The following is an 18,268-nucleotide window of genomic DNA, read 5'->3' on the forward strand; positions in this document are numbered from 1 at the left end:
TAGTAAACCAATTAAATTAATAAAGATTGATGGTTATTTTTTCCTCTTAAAAAGGTCTTGTCTGATAAAGATATCAAACCATTTGAGCAAGCACAATGAAAGAAAAAAGGCAAAACATGGTTTAGTGTCTTCTACCTTTGGTTTTATCATTAAACAGTTATACTTGAAATGAACGGTGGAAAACTGGGAGCTAAGCTCCCTCTAGTGAGAGTTGCACAGAAACATTTAACCATACTTCCGTTGACATTTTTCTGAGAAGCCAGTCCATTTAACTGGAGTCAATCCAGTCCCATCCCAACTGCAGAAATTATTCTTTCCACTCAAGAGGAATCTTCAGGACATTAACCCTGTACTCGCAATGACGCCAATAACTTCAGTAGATTATTATTGCACTGCTTCGTCCCTGCTGAAGTATGGTTCAAATTGTTGGTTTTCCTACACCAAATCTCAAGCTATGGACAATGTTAGATTTTGAGAAGTAAGGCATCCAGCCACGTGACAGGAAAGGAAGGAAGTCATACCATTATGTTTCTATCTTCTACATTTCTGAGTGCATCACACCAGTTTTGCTTTTAGATGTTAATAATGAGGTGATCATGAGAACGGTTGCTATTGTCACCAATTTTTGACACTGGAGCCTTAGAGGGACCCGTGCTCTGGGAAGGTTGGGGGGCCTTTGGGTTTGCATGGTGACAGACGGCAGAAATTCACAACCAAGTCCAACTGCAGCTTTTCAGGGGTGCAGAAGGCAGCAGTAGCTCTGTTAACATTTGACTGCAACCATGAGAAGGGACCAGAAGAATCTAGCGTTGTCTCCAGCTCATCATTTACTGACCTCCTTTTCAGCAGAATGCTGTTGTAATCGCAAGGCTACCTCTTCCCTTCCTATAAATGATTTATTTTGACATCAGACCCTTTTCTGCTCAAAAACACATCCAGACAAAAAAGGCTGAAGATTTCTATCGACAGCAAAGGGCTTATATTTTAGGTCAGAAAAGCAATGAATTGCAGCATTATAATTAGAGCAAACAAGCAGGGGTGAGATAGGGAAGCGCCAAGCGTCTGTGCAGAGCCCAGCAGCGCAGCCTGTGCTGCCCCGCAGCCCCCCAAAAACACATCCCGCTCGAGGAGGCAGCGCACGGCCGTGCGGCGTACCACACACGCATGCGCTCCAACTGCTGCAAACAGCGCTGGGAACGCAGGGCATTTTGGCACAGTAGAAAGAGGAACAAGTTCTGAAATATGAAAGGCAAATGCAACCATTACACGTTATCTTAACTAGACGTATATTTAATGACAGACCTATGGCTAATGATTAGATGAGCTAAAATGGCTTACTTTCTTCCTGCTTATTCCCTAATCCCTATGCTAGTTTCACGTAAGACGTGCCTGGAATCTACGCAGAATATTTATCTTGTGATGGGCAGATTTGCGTTAAACTATTTCAGGAATACAAGATGCCATGAATGTTAACATACTAGGGAAGCTGTGTACTTAGGCACTGATGCTGCAAAAGTGTTCCTCCAGCAAAGCTTAAGTAAAAAAGAAAATCTGAACCATGCCAGTGTACTCGACCAAAATTTAATATACATGAAACTGTAAAGAAAGAGTCACAGCTTCCTTAAATACACAAAATACATCATCAAAGCTCAGTTTCAGAACTGAATCATCATATCTGTAAAGAGGAAACAATAACTTTCCACCAGTAATTTTTTTCTGAAATTCTATTTTTAAGGGCTTTTTCTAGAGCGTTAATATAAAGGCTTAGTTACAACATGTGCTGATTAGAGAAGCAATTGACTTTCAGCTGTGAGATAACGCAATAATCACTATCCGTAACTTAAATCTTAATGTCAAAGGCTAGGAATATTTCTTACATAGCTCTATATAAGAAAGATGGCTTAGTGGACAATCAAAATCCAAAAAGAATAATAAAATCACTGTTTACCTCAGTAGTTGAAATACATAAGAGAGTTATCCGAGTAATTTCTATGACAAAATAGGAATTACTGAGATTAATTTATTTATGGAGGGGGAATATTTGGGGGACAGTATCCCAACCGTGCACACACAACTCTGGTTTCTATGTTTCTATTCACAGAATCACAGAACGGTTGAGGTTGGAAGAGACCTCTGGAGATCATCTAGTCCAACCTCCCTGCTCAAGCAGGGTCACCTAGAGCATATTGCCCAGGATCGTGTCCAGGCGGGTTTTGAATATCTCCAGCGAAGGAGGCTCCACTACCTCTCGGGGCAACCTGGGCCAGTGCTCAGTCACCCTCCCAGTCAAGAAGTTTCTCCTCATGTTCAGATGCAACTGCCTGTGTTTCAGTTTCTGCCCGTTGCCTCTTGTCCTGTCGCTGGGCACCACGGAGAAGAGTCTGGCCCTATCCTCTTGACACCCCCCCCTTCAGATACTTGTACATACTGATAAGATCACCTCTCAGTCTTCTCTTCTCCAGGCTAAACAGGCCCAGCTCCCTTTTCTTCATAGAAGAGATGCTCCAGTCCCCTCATCATCTTAGTCCATTCAAAAGAAGGCTCCCATAGGACCAGAGATGACATTTTTATGTGATACCCAATTTCTGTTATATAAGTTTAGCAGCCGTCCTTCATGGGCATAGTGGTAGAGGTAAAATAGTTTCTAAAAAAGCTGCAATGTGCTTATAAATTCCCTTAGCCCTTTTATACCTGCAAAATCTCTTGATCTGACCAACAGAGTATTCCATAGTCTTTCAGCAGAGTCTTAGAAAAGACGGGCTTTTGCATATTATTCAAACTGTTTTTGTTCACAAACTCCTTGGTAGTCTTATGAAGTATTTTTCAGTTCAACACAATGAAGGCGAATGTTCCATCTTTAGGCTATTTCAGCCTCAGCAGTTCTTTGCCACAGTTCAGATCTATCTGATTTCCTACACCAGTCTGTAAAGGCTTACATGTGAGCTGTACTTTCTGTAGGATTTCCCATTAATGCTTTTCCTACTACCTCTGTGTACAAACCTAAATTCTAATTATTCTTTGTTTTTCCTGAATATTTGGTAACGCTTACTGTAAGAGCAGTCAACCAGTGATTTGGAGAACTCAAACAGCTGTGACGATCACATTAAAAGGCAGTCTAGATTAGATTGTTAGCCTAAAAATACCCTCACAGAAAACAGTAGGTACTCACAAAAGATTCATGTTCAGAAACATCTGCACACTAAGCTCTTGCACAGGACATGTCAGAGCTCTAGTTCCAACCACAGTATCTTTTACACTTCTTTCCACTACCCAAACGAAAAGCCAGGAAGGAAGCCACTGCTGTAATCCTCCCACTTGGACTGCTCATGACAAACAACATTTTTCTGCATTTTTACAAAACTTTACCTAATCGTGGCAGCTCCAGACAGCACACAATTCTGCCAACACTTTGATTAATTTCAATACAAAGGACACTCTCCTCAGACTACAAAGGTCATAACTGATTAACCTGTTATTGTAATTATTTAAATAAATTATAAAATGGTCTCGAATGGGAAAATTCATTTAAACTGTTAATAAAAAAGCAGCGTACATTCCCCACCAGAAACAATTATAAATCAAAGCCTCACACCAAGAACGTATAAACCTGAAGATCACTTTCCTAGCTTGATTTCTAAGGAGTGTTAAACACCAACTCACAGTCCTTCATCTCCCTAGATCTGTAAATCTATCAGCGCATTTTAATATGCTACCTATTTGCAGTACATTAACATTACATACCCATACACAATTAAAGATGGCCACACTCTGTCTGAAAAGCTGGTGTTCTGTTTCTGCATTATTTACTCCTTTTTAAATTAAATCTCCTCATTTCATCTCAATGAAAGGTATTACCCTTTTTGAAGCTATTATGCGATACAGATTTCAGCAAAGAAACGCAGAGATGCTTTTAATTGTTTTATTTTAGTGCTATTAGTCATTTAAGATTTTCTGAGTGGTCTGATTTTTGGAGCATTGAATATTACTCTCTGAAAGCTAGACTCTTTTCTGAGTTCTCAAGGCAGGCCCATATCACTCTGAAAATCTGGGGTTTACTGTGTTTCACTGCAAAGCATCTGCAACGTATTTACACTGGGACAAGCAGGTTGCATAAAGGTGCTGCAACTGTACCCATCAAAAGTATTCTCACAGTTGCTATTACCACATCTTTACCTTCATATTACATGCTAACTCCATCAGCTTTTTTGCATTTTCCTCTGAACGGTATCTCTTGGGCAGCTGCACACGGAAGAATTTTAAAGCTCCTTCAAAGTCAGTTAGCAACAAATCATCCTTGGTAGTCTAGAAACAGGAAAAGAAAAATTAGTAACTGCAAAGCAAATTTTGGACAACTGCTTTATTCCCAGAGACAATAAAGCAACAGCAGTTTCCTAAAGCTCCAAAGAAAGTATCTATCTTTTAGCTTTCTGCAAATAATGTGCGCTTCCATTTCTGCAACCTTCTATTGCCCGCTGTCCCACCCGTCTAAAGGCACTGCCCTGCGCCCAGCACGACAGGCAACAGCACGCGTGGCACGGGCAGTTGTCAGGATTTTTTAATCATAATAGTTCTGTAACAGGCATCTTAACTTCTGATACTGTTCATGGTGATGCATAAAACGTTAAAGTTGGGTACTCACTTTTAATAATCCCAGTGCAACGTTAAAGATAACACTTATTCCCTGAAGAGAAAAACATCGAGAAAATAAATTAATTTCTCAGTATTTACAAGCCTGAATATTTATATATGTTATGGGTTTCGGTTTTTGTCTTGTTTTCTGTGGAAAAAAAGAACTAGGATACAAGTGTAACCAAACGCTGCAGTAAATCAAAGGCCCAGAGAATGACTATGCAAACAATTAGGAAGGTATCTTTACTGAATCACAATTTCTAGACAGCAAAAGAATGTTTCAACACAGGTTTTGTCACCTCCTTACCAGTTCAAAACCCTGAAATGACGCAGGTACTGTTGCTGTACTTCATTTTATTTTTTAGTGCCCAGTTGCTCAATTCACGATCATTTAATTTTGGTATAGCAACTTCTGAAAACACGTGATTCAAACTCAGCAACATATGCATTAATATATCAATTTCTGCTTTTTAAAAGTTAGGAAAATTCTTGTAATGAAAAAGAAGCGACTCACTTTAGAATAGAATCCCATCTCATTTACTTTGCCACTATTTATTAGACATGTTTTATTTAAATTATCCAATTAATTACAAATAGCCCTTATATTCAGTAATAGAATATACTTTCTTAAGAGGCACCTTCAATAATCAAGACATACTGTTCATCTTATTTTAAGATGCTATCTTTTTCCCCCCTACTGAATTATTCTGGTTTCACTACTGTTTTCAAATGATTAATTTTTTTAAAAAAACTTCACTATGAACACATTTACTATTTATGAATTTAAAATGTGTTCTAAACAAATAGAACTGATTTTCTAGATACCATCTGTTGCTTTTTATTACCCTGGCATGTGGACAAAGCAAGCAGAAGATAGACCTAGAGAAAGGGTAAAAACACTAACCAGCAGATTTATAACTCAAAGATGCTTCATTACAAAATGTGCTTTACTCGTTTACGTTAACAAGCACAAATTCAAGTTATACTACTTAACAGCATACTAGTAAATATACTGTTATAAAAATGATTATGTACAAAATCTCAACATAAAAAAAACTTTTGCTTTCTAACTATATGCTGAGAAGCATAAAGACACTTCAAGTCTCCTGGAGAAAGAGCTCCAAGCTTTTAAGATTACCAGTATGAGCACTATCTGGCCAATTTTATATGCAAAGGCCTTCATGCAATGGTACTCCAGGAAAAAAAAAAAAAGTTATCATTGCGTATTAGGTATTGTATTTAACAACAGAAGAACACTGAAACCTTTCATCTGTAACACCAGCTTTCCTTACAGGAAAGGTTTACTGTTACCTGGAGATCCCATACTTGCAAGCTTTCATCCCATGAGCACTGTACAGAATCACACCCAGATTCACCAGTGTTGTAATAAATAGGATATTATAATCTTATATACATACATACACACACACATATATATATATATATATATAAATAAAATTGAATCCTAACTTATACCTTGAAAACGCTGAAAAAATTTTGTTTGTTGCAGAAACATAACTCTTCTACATAAAAACATCACTTGTCTAGCTCTTGAAGAGCAGGACATGAACCAAGACAGAGAGAAGCTGTCAAACGTTATCAACAGTACAAATCGCCTAATTATAACACATACCTCACATAACAGTAAGTCGATAATATGGAAGACCATGTAGAGAGGAAACTTTGCAGTGAACAGGGTAAGGAACCACTGGGAAGCATACATGTGCGCTTCAAGGCTAATGTCCAGAAAGTGGTTATACAGATCAGGAATGTATTCCTAAAAAAAAATAATAATAATAATAATAATAATGATTTTAGGCTTAGCTTAAAAATGGTAATTGACTAAATACTGAAAGTAAATTTACATTATTTTGGAGCTGTAGCTGAAATCCCAAAGTCACAGAAGCGTAAGGCTGGATAGAGCCCCTAGAGTGACAATCAACGCAGCAAGGCAGGCAGACTCCTGTATCCACCACGCCCGACAGTCAGCAGGCGGGTGCACCAAAGGACCTTCTAAAGACGCTGCCGGCCTGCGGCCGGTGTGGATGCTCCGAATGACACTGCATCACATGCACAACGAGTTCAACCTCAGTGCTCCAGCTCTGGCAGGAAACCCACACAGTGGATGTGCTGACGTTGCAAAGCCACTCTGCAGTGTGTGTGCAGTGATCTCAGAAGTCACCGGGACAACTGTCCATACAAGAGCCACTCCAACTGGTCGGACATGCCTACCTTCACACGTGTTGCACTCTGCCAGCGGTATCGTACTCATAGTGGTCTCGTACAGCACTCTCTATTCTTAAAAAACCTCCAGTACGGATAGTCCTCACTCCTCATCCTTACTAAGAGGTTACAGACACTATTCATGTATATGATAACTTGTTAGTTTTGGGTAATGCATGGAACTGCAGGTTCTGATCCATTCACTTCCCACAAGCCTGAACCCTTACCTGCATGAGGCGCTCCAGCTGATAGAACTTGCAGTGCAAATCTTCAAAGTTTTGTTTGAAAAGTTCCCTGAGTCCATAATCGAACATGATTTTGACCAGAACACTAAAAGCTTGCTCTTCAGGCATCTGTGAGAGAGGAAAGTATATTTATCATAGAGTATTTAAGTCTCTCATACTGCTTCTGTTCGCCCTTACTGCGTCCCCTCCCTCTTACAGAAAGGTCAAGTTGTTATTATTTTGTAATCTGGCCCTAACTGGTTTAAAGGTAAACAAGAATATTACACACACAATGGGAGCGAGTGTTAGAAACAGCATTTAATTCTTGTTAAGTGGAACAAATCACCTCTCAGTCACCCAACCAAAAATACTGTTTTCAGATGTGAAGACCAAAGCAGTTCTGTGCCTTGGTGTCTTTGTCCAATCAGGTCAGAATCACAGTCCTACAGATTTGAACATCTTAAACTTTCATCACCTACATAATTAAGACAGAAGCAGCAGTACTAGAGGATGTTAAACAGGATCTTTCCCTTATTTTTAACAATATATTACATTTTTAAATCATCTTATTACATTTGATGTTTATTTTTTTTAGACAGTATGGAATAAGAGAGACCAGTTACTGCTAACAAAACTTCCATTTATCATGACTCAGCATTAATTTGGTAAAGTTCAGTCTCCCTTTCCTGCCAAAAGCTGAAGAAACACTCATCATGGCTTGTCAGTGTTTAGACATTTCTCCGTGAGACCAAAATTCAGTTTGGGTATTTCCAGTGTAAAGTCTGACTCCAGGTCAACCACTTGTTCCCGGAAAGGCCAGAACATCTATCTCCAGAAATCTGTTACTACTCTGCAGATGGAGTCCATTAAATACGAAAACTTTTCTGAGATGTTTCAATCTGGTAGTGAAGGACTTGCAGAAACTTAATTTCCTTTTCTGCAACATTTCTTTTTAATATTCACTGTTCCTAGCAGCCACACCCCAAAGGCTGACTTTAAAGAGAATCAAATAAAGAGAAAGCTTTTTTGAGACACAGCCTGTTTTAATGCATACTTTATTCCCAGAAGCAACAGCTACTGTTAAAGAAAGAACTCTAGAATAACACACGGTCCATTCTTGACTGCGCGTCTCTTTAATCTCATGGAAATTTAAAAAAATTGGATAGATGACAATCAAAAAGCTAAAAGAAAGCAAATGTATGTATTAGTAAAAGTGTTCACATTTTCAAATCAGATCAAAAGTATCACCCTTCTCGATCTGATTCGGTATAGTAATGATGTATTAATTTCTCATTAAGTAAATGTTCCCGTTAATACAGTTAATGAAGAACTAAAAGGTTGCTATTGGTCATTTGGCCTAAGTTTCAAGCAGCGGAGTTTGCAATGTCCTCTACATCCTCCACTGACTTTAGAACGTTGTGGAAAATCCCCCATTGAAGACCAGACTTCCTGTTCCTCTGCAAACTGCAGAGGAGTCGTTATACTTGGCTCTCTGGGGCAGCAACAATCACTCAAAATTAGCTGGGGAAAAGAAATCACAAAATCCTACTGGTCTTGAGAACTCTGCTTAGTTTCAACTACTGACGCTTGCAATAGAGACGCTGGTAAAAAGTAGATTTTTTTTTTTTAAAAAGAGCAGACTATAAATAATTTGTACAGATTTCTAATTTTCTCATATTTCCCAAGCATGAGTAAACCTACAACTTTTGCTTTTGATTTACAGTAACCATAAAGCTGTCTGGCTTCTGAACACCCAAGCAATTAAAGAATATTACTATGCTGAGGTCACTTTTACCAACAACAATTAAAGTTAAGAAAAACATATCCGAGTATCTTAACAGCAGCAAGAAAAAAAAGTTATTCTAAGCCTTAACTAACCTCTAAAGCCAAGAAACACAAAAGCCTACAATACAATAGCCCAAATAAAGGCAGCATAGTCATCAAAGCACTGAGACCTAACAAACTGACATCCCATCAATGTTATAAATACACTTCTGCATATACAAGACATATGGCAATAACCATTCATATTTTTGACTGATTTCAATAAAAAAGTCTTCTAAAAGCTTAAATCTCAATTTGAAACCCTTTAACAGAAACTTTTACAGTGTTGTCTTGTACACGAAGTCCCTGCCTGCTTGTGATCACGAGCACCAGCCTGCAGAACCTCTAACAGAAGGGGCCCTGAAACAATCTCTCTCTCTAAAAACACATTATTATCAACCAACATTTAGGTGGATGCATGGCCTACAACCCCACTAGTTCAGGTAACTGACATGTGTAAATATTGTTCCATTTGTCTAGGACACTTCAACTTTAAAATGAACCAGGAAGAAAAGCCAAAGCCACCACTTACATGCAGAAGCAGCACAGCGGCAAGAAAGGACTGGCCTTGACAATAGCCAATCTCTTCATCATAGACAGAATAGGCCTAAAAAAAAAAAAAAACCGGAGATTTTACAATGTCTCTCGCTCAAACGAAAAACAAAGAAAGAAAACAAAACGTTGCATTGAATATATAGCTCCATAAAGTTTTCATGGGGTATGCCAGCTGCTATTCCAATGGGGGGATAACCTGCACGAAAATCAAACTGTGGTATGTAGTGGCAGCGGCTGGTTACGGCGATGCACCAAGGCTGCTGCAGCCTACTAAACCACTTATCTCAGTGCTTTTACCTCTAAGCAGTTTCTACCAGGATGGCAGATCACATGTGGAAGAGGGAGAAACTCCCGAACGCAAAAAGAGTGCTGGAAGCTTAAACATTCCAGTCAAGGTACCTGAATAAAACAAGCTGCCCATTTTCATGGCTAACTTTTGCATTTTCATGAACAAGCTAAATACAGGCCTAGGGCTTTATAACAGTTATGGGAGGTACATAGTTATATGTTAGATAGTTATCTTCAGTTTTAAAGGCAACTCTGCTTTTTTCCCTGCATCTCTGCTCTCTGCTAGACTAATGTATCTCAGATGAAAGTTCTACAATTTAATCAGTCATATTTTGAGAAAGTTTCACTCAGTTGTTTGGATTACAACAGTTTTTGATATAGAGGCACGAGATGTAGAAAGGCAGTTATCCACATTTGCACTGTTTTGATGAAAGCTCCCTGTTCTTTCTGCATGGCTACATTTTCCCTGTTTGATGTGCTCAAATCAAATCGTTCAGCTATTTCTGTTACAAAAGTGGGTTCTAACAGCGTTGGCCAGAGAGGCCTGAGACAGACATGCATAGAGCTGTCCATTACAATCTCTAACCAGCTACCTTAAACTCTAACCAGCAGCTTTCCTGCTATTAGAGCGATGGACTTCCCCAGATCTCTCACTGCATTTTAACCTCTACCTGAGAGCCTGTCACGTCCCTACCTCCGCATTCCTCCTTTCAACAGAGACCGCTTGCTCTAAATCATTCAGTGCCATGTGGCATAGGTTGCTTGTACTTCACTCAAAGGAAAAAGCGCCGCTATTTTTAATATCTATAGGTACAAGGAAAAAAATGACAGAAGTTCTAAACCAGAGCTCACTTATGAACTGAAGTGTTATGGTCTCCTTTCAAAGCACAGGCATGTGGCCACCCAAACTTCACATCGCTCATCAGGAACAAAGTTCAGGAACACACTTTGTGAAATTACAAACTGAGCTCTTGAATTAATCTGCTAATGTTCATGCCATCTCCATTTAAGTTTCAGAACTGTTCATTAAAGAACACAGAGAAAGCCAAATAGATGGAACTCAATTTCATTTATTTCCTGCAAACGTTGCTTTCACGGCTTACAACAGTATTACACATAAAGGACGTATCCAGCATCAGAACATTTCTTTTTCAAGAGGCCACAGCAGTGTGATTTCCTGCATGTGACCCTGCTTTGCCTTATATTTTAGTAGGTATGGACACAGTGCAGGGAAAGTTCACCAGTTCACCGCTTTAACAAATTAAGGTTATTTATGCCAAAACACAAGGCAAGTTCCTTTATGTTTTCTTCAAATACATGTTAAGTTTCAGTTTCTATCGTAACTTAGTCCTTGCTTTTCTGATGAAAAGACCATTATGAATACTGATGTCCAACATCATCATGGTCTTAAGATCACAGTCTAGTAGGGGAGTAGACTGAGATCCAAATTATAATTCATAATCCAGGTGACCAACACATTACAGTAACATACCCACTCAGACCAAACGTGCAGGAAAAATAAGCAGCAAACCAAGAAAGTGTAAGACTAATACTAAAAAGGTTTACTTTGTGGAGAATAGGCTTGAAAGTGCACAATTACAATCAACTCTTTGTATTTGGCATAAAAGAAAACTAGGTATCCAGAGTAACAAGATAACTTAGATAATACTGACAACCAGGGAGCGTGCTGCAGCCAAAGATGAGCTGCTCTTGATCAGTACGGAATTAGCCCTCAAATCCACAGCAGCAGATAATTTGTCCAACTTGATCCAGGCTGCCATTTCTGAAGCTATGTGAAGTCTCTGTAGCAAACATCTGAGCGTTCAGGGATCCAGAAAGGTTTGCTATTTTAGGACTCTTATCTGAATTACACTATTAACAAGAAAAACATCTATAATAAAGAACCAGCCTGAGTCTGGTGCGATAATCTATCTCCATGGCACAGCCAACTCTCTAACACATACACAGATTCCACAGGTTATTGAATTACGTTTGTTAATGGTGGACAGTATAAATTACCAGAACTAGTAAATAAGAATTTAAAGAATACCTTGCATATTTTGTACAGGGAGTCCTGGCCGTCTCCCCCAGTATCTTTAAAATAATCGTGAGCAGGGAACGTTCGATTGATGTCTCGGGTGATAGCACTGTCTTGGGGAGATTCCTATGGGGAAAAAAACAAAAACAAAAAAGGTCAGGTGATGTAAATTAATACAGAAAAAAAGTATAAATTGCAATATGCTAGAACTGAAATTGGACGTGTTTCCTTCTGAAAGGAATTTGATAAAGCATAACAATTAAATAGATTAAACGGTAAAAGGGAAACCGAGGGCTTTTTCCTCTGAAGTTTATCTGAATCATCTGAACACCAGACAACGTTCCTGAAATTAGTGGGCAATACTGGCCTCAAACCCCCCACCCTATTAAGAAGCATCAGTATTCCTGAGACGGACTAGCAGGATTGCAGTCACTCCCTTGGAGAAGTACCTTAGGAAAAGGTCCTAAAATACGGAAGGAAGAGATTTGAGTTAGCCACATCATGAGAAACCAAGAACATTTGTGAGCAATGTCCAGCTTAACCTAAACTGTCCTCTGAAACAGATTCAAGTCCAGACTAGGAATATAAGCAGGTGCCATTCCCACACTGATGTCCTGTGGGGTCTCTGCCAATATTAGGCATTTGACTGAGATGTTCTGATCCATCTGATCGAGTTCATTTTGCAAATTATTCCTAGTATAGATGTTTAAGCCAGAGCTCATAGCACTACAAGGAAAACTGAGTATCCTTTGGAAGCAGGAAAGAAGTACGTTCTGTTTGTTTGCTTGTTTGAGGCTTTTTTTTTTTTTAATATAGTAAACAAATGAAGTAGTTTGTTTACCTAAGAAGCCACTGGAAACAGACATGCAGACCTCCTTAATACAGGAAACAATAAGAAATATATATATATATATATATATAAAAAATCCCACACACATACCAAAGGGGGACACAAATGAAAGTTACCAACCAAGGGCAGAGAAAACAGCTGTCAAAAGATTTGACATCGTTCCCAAACTTTTACCTTACAAGGTACATCTGTGTGACATGGAAGATTAAGCAGCTACTTCCATGTGGATGGAAAAAATAGAACTATCCAGAGCTTAACGCATTGTGTCAGCCGCATCACACATCTCTTAGAAGACATTTCTAAATGCAAGAAGGACAAGGTGGCGACTGGGAGCAGCAACGTGGACTTACCAACGGCAAATCATGCCTGACCAACCTCACTGCTTTCTATGACGACTGGAGCTGTGGACAGGCAGAGGATAGTGGGTGTTGTATACTTTGACTTTAGCGATATGCCTTTGACATGGTCTCCCATAGTCTCCTTTTCACCAAATTGGTGAGATAAGAGACTGTATCAGTGGATAACAAGGTGGGTGGAGAATTGGCTGGACTTCTGGGTTCAAAGAGTTGTGACCAGTGGTGCACAGTCCAGCTCGAGGCCAGTAACTAGCGGCATCCCTCAAGATCAATACTGAGACCAGTGCTGTTTGATGCCTTCCTTAACAACCTGGATGACAGCTTGGAACACCCCTCGGCAACTCTGTGGATAACACCAAATTGAGAAGAGTAGTCAACAGGCTGGAGGGCAGGGCAGCTATTTGGAGGTATCGGTCAGGCTGGAGAAGTGGACTTACAGGAACCTCACAAAGTTCAACAAAAGGAAATGCAGAGTCTTGCATCTGGGAAGGAATAACCCCGTACAACAATACAGGTGGAGGTCTACTGGGTGAGAAGCAGTTCTCCAGAAAAGGATCCAGGGGTCCTGCTGAACAAGTTGAATGTGAGTCACTAGCATGCCCTTGCAGCAAAGGCAGCCATCCACCTCCTGGTCTTTATTAGCAAGAGTGTAGCCAGTAGGCCCAGGGAAACGATCCTTCTTTATTTGGCACTTGTAGGATCGCATCTGGAGTACTGTGTCCAGTTCCGGGTTCCCCAGGACAAGACAGACATCAATATACTGGACTGAGCTCAGCAGAGGCCATCAAGAGAGTCATGGGCTGAAGCACGTAGCATAGGAGGAGAGACAGAGAGAACTGGGCTTGTTCAGCCTTAAAAAGAGAAGGCTCAGGGAAGACCTTATTGCTATCTGCAACTACCTGACAGGGGGATGCAGAGAAAAATGGAAGCAGACTCTTCTCAGAGGTGCACAGCGACAGGATAAGAGGCAATGGACACAAGCTAGATCATGGGAAATTCTGATTAGATATTAGGAAAAGCTTTTTACCATGAGGAGGGTCAAATACTGGAAGAGGTTACGCAGTGACAATGTGAAGTTTCCGTTCTCAGAGGTGTTCAAGACTTGACAGGACGTGGCCTTGAGCACCTGATCTAATCAGATCCGCGTTGAGCAGGGGGTTGGACTAGATGATCTCCAGAAGTACCTTCCAACCTCAGTTATTCTATGATTAGTATACAACAGAAATCACTCACTCAAGCTGTCTTTAAAGCACTTAATTTACTCAGCATGTGCTAGGGAATTTTAGCACATCTGAATCTGAGATTGTGACTATAATACCGAATCGAAAGATCTGCATGGATTTCTACAATTTCAGATGTATTTCTATAATTTTATGCCAATTTTGTGATTTCTAATTAATTAGATTTCAATTAATCTGATTGATCTTTAATATGTTTAAAATAAAACAGAGTTTTTAATGAGTTAACCTTATTTTTCATGTATAGCCAAAATCCCATTTTATAGCACTTATTTCACTCAGACTAAAAATCCACTTCACTCTTTGCACTGATGATTTTATAACATGTGCTGCAATCATAAAAAAAGATCAGATATACAAATAAAGATCAAAGATTTCAGCGAGCCTCATGAAATGGCCACAGGTTCAGCCTGTCAACTTCCTCTCAAGGAAAAGCTCCAGTGGTGCAGTGCAGGTCTTCATTAAAATCAGAAAGGCCAGGGAGATAAGCTGAGAGTTCTCAAGTATAAAATGCCTTTTCAATCAGGCTTTTTTTCCAGGTTTTTTTTAAATGCATGTGCTTCACCATAATGTCTTGCATCGTTTGAGGCGGTCATTACCTAGCTGTTATCCAGCTGGTTACTTTAACCAGTGCTATTACCAGGCTGTTTAAATAAAACAGACCCCTCTGCTTTTCTGTAGCTATTTATTTTTGGGTACAACTAGTCCCTTTTTTCACTATTGAAAAGATTACATTCTTGGGCAGCAAAGGAGAGCAAGAGCTCCTTGGCAATGGGTAGTCACCTGAGGAGATACCACGCTAATCATTAAGCGACTCTTGCCACGGAAAGGGTCCAAGATGCCCTTGTTCGGCAGCTTCCCTGGCAAGGACTGAACGTGCAATTAAAAAGCCAGTTGTCTTTGCATTCGAGACCATTACATAACAGTGCTCCAGGTAAACACTGCAAACATGCAAGATATACCTTGGAGCCACAACAGAAGAAATGTTTTATTTTTTTAAAAAAGTTCTACTATTTCCAAATAACCTACGTTTTTGTTAAACAAAGGAAAGAGCCTGGAAGTAGATTTATACAGTACATGCTGCAATCAGCGTGAAGATCATTAAATACAGCTTTTAGTTGACCTTTTTCTTCTTAAAACAATATTGCAAACAAATAGAAATGAAATTACCACAGTGTACTTGATTTTCTCTTCTGATTTTAATCCAAGTTTAGCACTCCTCTCTGTGGCTTAACATAGGCATTTCATTAGGAAAATATTATACTGCTATTAAAATCAATTTATTGGATTATCTTGAAAATAGTATCAAAAGTACTGGACAGCATCTCAGTTTGGCAATAATCGATAATGCCAAAGAGGTCCATCTCATCACAAGGAAATCAGGTGCAAATAAAATCCAGTGCTAAAGAAATTTCATGCAAATATAAGCCTTTTAAGTCAACAACAGCAGGTAAGTAAATTAATGGCTAGTCATTAACTTCAGCTTGTTTGGTACACAGAGAAAGGCAACACTCAGAAACCAATCCCAAAAACTTTTAAGTATGTGAATAAGGTATTTGGGATAACTTTCAGTTGCTTAAAAGTTTGCAAGACTGAATTACACTGAAGTACCCTGCTTTGCAAGAGCACAGCTTCTGTTCGCTGCTAAGAGCGAATCTTGGCACCTAACAAGTGCATTGCCTGAGCGTTACTCGCGTTCTGCTGCCGTGGCCCAGATTATGGAAAGTAACCTTAAATCACTTGCCTTTCAATCCACTTTTTAAGTAGTGCAGGCAAAACTATCTGGTTGGAAACTCTTTCCAGCCTTTCAAGCAAATCATTTATTCTAACTAAAAAGTAGTAATTAGATGGTCTCCCTCTGGCTTTGCGTGACCGTTCAGCACTTGACTCCTATGTTTCAGGACCATTCTTCAAGTAATCCATAAAGCTAGTTCCTGCTGCTGAAACATAGCTTGGGGAGAAAAAAATATACGGAAGTGATAAACTTTAAAAAATGTTTTTCAAATCACGGCTTTGAAATCTCCCCATTAGTACAAACTGCTGCAATCCAAGCATTGTGTAACCTTTTCTTTACTCCTATTTTTATACCTTGCTGTGAGAATTGGCTCAATGGGCAATTTCTCATGCTTCCAAGGGACCGGGAACTGAAGGAAACCCTTCTGAACCCACACCCTTCACAAACTGGGACTGAAAAATAGAAAGCTAAGAATGACAGGAAGAAAAAGAAAGTAATAAAGAAAACAGAATGGAAAACAGTCATGAGAACTGAGGCAAGTGTAACGAAGATTAAAATTCTCATAACAGTTCACTGCTCTGAAGGAAAGCAGGAAAATGTGGATGCTCAGACTAAGAACATACCCTTCCTCCTTGTCTTTTATGCACTGAAAAATGTTAGTGGAGTTGCACGAAAAACTTCCTCTCCAATTGATTCAAAAAGAAACAAGATGAGCAATTGTGTGACCCAAGACCCGCTCTGGCAGATACAAACTCATCTGTTGCACCAGCCTTTCTATAAAACCATACTTGTTCCCACCTCCTAAACTATACCACAACTGAAAGGACATTTTTCTTGTATTTACCTCTAAACTAACATGCCCTTGATTTTCCTGGGAGCATCCCAGGACTTGCAAACAATATCATGCAGTAACAATCCTGAACAGTGTCTTCAGACTGTATCACCAGTCTCATAGAGAAAACGGAGACGGACAGAAAACGTATGGCCATTGCATTTACCTAGACACACCTGGACTTCAAAAATGACAAAAATGGCGAGGTTCAAGCTTTTGGGTTTGAGGATTTTTTGCCTGTGGACAGATTTAAATTTAAAATCTAGAAGCTTTTCACCAGGGTGAGTTATCTGACACATCCACCACATAAGTGATTCAACTTCTAAACCTTTAAAGATTATCAAAATGAAACCACTACAAAAGCTAGAAGAATTACAGCAATCACTCCAAAGAAATGCCAAATAAAGTACAAAGTGAAGCAGCTTTCTCAACAATTTTCTTGAAATAAATCCGAGTTTGAGCACCATCCCCACAAGAAAATAAACACTAAACTCTGCTTGATTCTCACTCTTGTCATAAAGGAATCAATTTGCACGTTGCAATTATTTCTTATGGAGGTCCCACGGACATTGCAAAGATTTATCACACAGTCAAAGAGATTACTGTGAGAAGAAGAGTATAAAGACTCAATCAGTGGAATTTTACATGCTTCCTCCAGGGTCCGGTCAGCACGTGGCAGGCTGTTACAAGGCATATATAAGACGCTTAAGAGAGCGACGAGCCAGCTGCCAATTTTCAGCAGTTTGCAATGAGCAGAACAGGCCGAAAGTGGCTTAAGCTTTCGTGGACCGGCAACACTGGCATATTATGGGTAAGTTATTCTGAGCAGGTCTGCGCATTTTAAATATACCCTAAAGTATTAAGAAGCCTCTCAATATCTATTTTCAGTGTTAGCAAGACAGCCTGCCACCAAGTCTATTTTGCAGGTTAATGGCATTCTCAAGATTATTTCTGATAAATAATATTTACACTGCCTTTTACACAGAGGGCCTTCGGCTGCATTTGTCACAATCAAACCATTGTGAGAAGTTTCGGGTAAGAAGAATTGCACCTGTTACTGGGATCTTAAGGAAACGCTATAAAACTCACTTTCATAGGGTTGAAAGCAATATACGTGGTATCTTCTCACAAGAAATGCTAACCTCAGAACATAAGCATCACCTGGAGTTAACCCCATTCACAGATGAACAGCGTTTGTGGAAAAAACTGAATAATTTAGACAAATTCAGAATGGCTAGACAGCTGCAATTTGATACAATAGTGCATTGATACAGCATATTTTCAGTCCAAATATGGCAATATAGTGCAATCCTAAAAATAAAAGTGAATCCCTTGTGATATCCAGCCCTTTAGCTGTGTTCACTTCCTTTTAGGGCTCAAGTTTCCCACAGGAAAATTATAAAGAGGAGTTTGCCTACAGTGTCCTACATCATGTATGGATAAAGCATAAACAAAAAAGGCATGATGGAAGGTTTT

General features: G+C 39.4%; 1 protein-coding gene across 6 annotated transcripts in view; it reads right to left on the bottom strand.

The window, feature by feature from the left end:
* The window catches only part of RABGAP1 (RAB GTPase activating protein 1), a 79,246-nt gene that overhangs the window by 10,181 nt on the left and 50,797 nt on the right, over positions 1–18,268 (bottom strand). For all 6 annotated transcript variants that reach the window (XR_011135623.1, XM_068914633.1, XM_068914629.1 and 3 more), the window contains 6 exons: positions 11,794–11,907; positions 9,433–9,507; positions 7,080–7,205; positions 6,263–6,406; positions 4,640–4,681; positions 4,174–4,302 (listed from right to left, as the gene is read on the bottom strand). Coding sequence is in view for 5 of the 6 variants with exons in the window: in XM_068914633.1 (XP_068770734.1) it covers positions 4,174–4,302; positions 4,640–4,681; positions 6,263–6,406; positions 7,080–7,205; positions 9,433–9,507; positions 11,794–11,907 (630 nt within the window). In the remaining variant the exon portion in view is untranslated. The remainder of the gene's footprint in view (positions 1–4,173; positions 4,303–4,639; positions 4,682–6,262; positions 6,407–7,079; positions 7,206–9,432; positions 9,508–11,793; positions 11,908–18,268) is intronic.

This window comes from Struthio camelus, chromosome 20, assembly GCF_040807025.1.
Source record: "Struthio camelus isolate bStrCam1 chromosome 20, bStrCam1.hap1, whole genome shotgun sequence".
Taxonomy (NCBI): Eukaryota; Metazoa; Chordata; class Aves; order Struthioniformes; family Struthionidae; genus Struthio; species Struthio camelus.